The 1710-nt window shown below is 50.0% G+C and overlaps 1 protein-coding gene across 1 annotated transcript; it reads right to left on the minus strand.

The window, feature by feature from the left end:
- Positions 1-53: 53 nt before the first annotated feature.
- VTJ04DRAFT_8431 (uncharacterized protein) lies at positions 54-1242 on the minus strand (the record flags this gene model as incomplete). The annotated part of the gene is made up of 3 exons (XM_069366868.1): positions 54-68; positions 127-848; positions 1203-1242. The coding sequence occupies 3 exons, from the start codon at positions 1240-1242 to the stop codon at positions 54-56; spliced, it is 777 nt and encodes a 258-aa protein (XP_069215253.1).
- Positions 1243-1710: the final 468 nt, after the last annotated feature.

The raw sequence follows: 1710 nt of genomic DNA on the forward strand, positions 1-1710 counted from the left end.
ATAGAGGAGGAACAGCACCGGGGATAGCGGGGAGCCCTGGGGGACCCCGGCCTTTACTGGTAGAGGCTCTGTGGCTTTCCCGTCGAAGCAGAGGATTGCTGAGCGGTCGGCTAGCCAGGCGCGTACCCAGAGGACTAGCCACCTTGGGTAGCCTAGGTCCCTGAGGGTGGCCAGTAGCCTGGTGTGGTTCACTGTATCGAAGGCTCCCGAAATGTCTAGTTGCAGGAGGGAGGCGGATGCCTGCTGCCTCCAGGCCTCCTGGACCTGGGCCACTACTAGCCGTACGGCTAGTTCCGTAGACCTGTGGGCTCTATTGCCCATTTGCTCCTCGGGCAGTAGGTTGTTCGCCTCAGCTGCCTCGGTTACCCTCTTCGCCACTATAGCCTCTATTACCTTCCCGATGGTAGGCAATAGGGCTATAGGTCTGTAGCCTGCAGGGGTCCGGTATGTGGCTGGGGGCTTGCCGGGCTTCTGGAGCACCACGGTCTTGGCCACTTTGAACCTCGGGGGGAACCACCCTAGCCGTAGGCACCCGGTGGCCAGGACTGCCAGAACGCGGGCTAGTGGCCGGCCGCACGCTTTAAGTAGGCCTGTGGGCAGTAGGTCGGCCCCTGGGGCCTTCCAGGGAGCAGTTTCCTTCAGGGCTTCGTAAACATCCTTAGGGGTGACCTGCTCCCTGATCTCGAAGCTGTTAGGCCATTCGCAGGCCAGGTCGGGGTCCTGAACGTCTGAGAGGTCGGCTGGTGGGTCGGGGAAGAAGCGGCTGGCTAGGGCCCGGGCCTTAGCCTCGAAGGTTGTTAAATCAGGGCCCCCGTGGGGGTCCTGGAGGGCAGGAAGCTTCGGGGGGTCTACCGGGGCTTATTAATTAATATTCCTATTTCTACTCCTATATTAACCAACGCTTACAAAATCACTCCATATCTGTTAAAATCAATTATAATTAGTATAGCAACACTTTTATTTTTATATTTTTCTTTGAATACTAGACTATAAAGTACAATATACAAGTCTACCCTATTCTCTAAGAAGGAGGGCTCATTCCCTAGGATATTTAGTTTTCTAGCTATAACTTTTCTTCCGCAACGGTCTCCGCCGAAGTATCTACCTAGGTCAGCATCTAAATAGTAACTGTCATAGCCTTAGGACAGGCCGACTTCGTATAGTTAGTTCGTAGGAAAAGCAATAACCCTCCTCTATAAAACGCTTCCTCTCGTCAGAAGTTAGGGTGTACGCTCCCGGCATAACGCTATAAGTAGTACTGTAAGCTGCGTTCGAGCTGCTCGTAAAATTCTTAGTTAAACTACCCGAGAGATTTAAAAATAAAAAGCTGCTTAAAGTCCTCGACTTATTCTTAGAGTATCCTTTATTGTAATTGTTGCAAATTTCCTCCAGTTCCAGGGTATTTTGCTAAGCCCAGCGCTAATACTTGTAGAAATCAATATCGGCGTTAGCCATAGAAAGGACCAACGTCTTCCTTAATCTAGAGGTTAGCTCTTTATAAAGTTTATACTTCTAACAAAAGTAGTTAATCTTAGCCCGGATAACTAGTTATAGGAACTTATAGTAGAAGTTGTAGAACTGCTTGCCCGACTTTATTTTAAAGGCGTTGTACTTGTTTGCAGCGTAGTCCTTATCTGTCGGATTAGTATAGTTGGCTTTAAGGAAGTCGAAAAGAGAGTCGAAGTTGTAAACTACGCCCTTATCGTCGGG

Source organism: Mycothermus thermophilus, assembly GCF_041956435.1.
Source record: "Mycothermus thermophilus strain CBS 625.91 unplaced genomic scaffold VTJ04scaffold_6, whole genome shotgun sequence".
NCBI lineage: Eukaryota > Fungi > Ascomycota > Sordariomycetes > Sordariales > Chaetomiaceae > Mycothermus > Mycothermus thermophilus.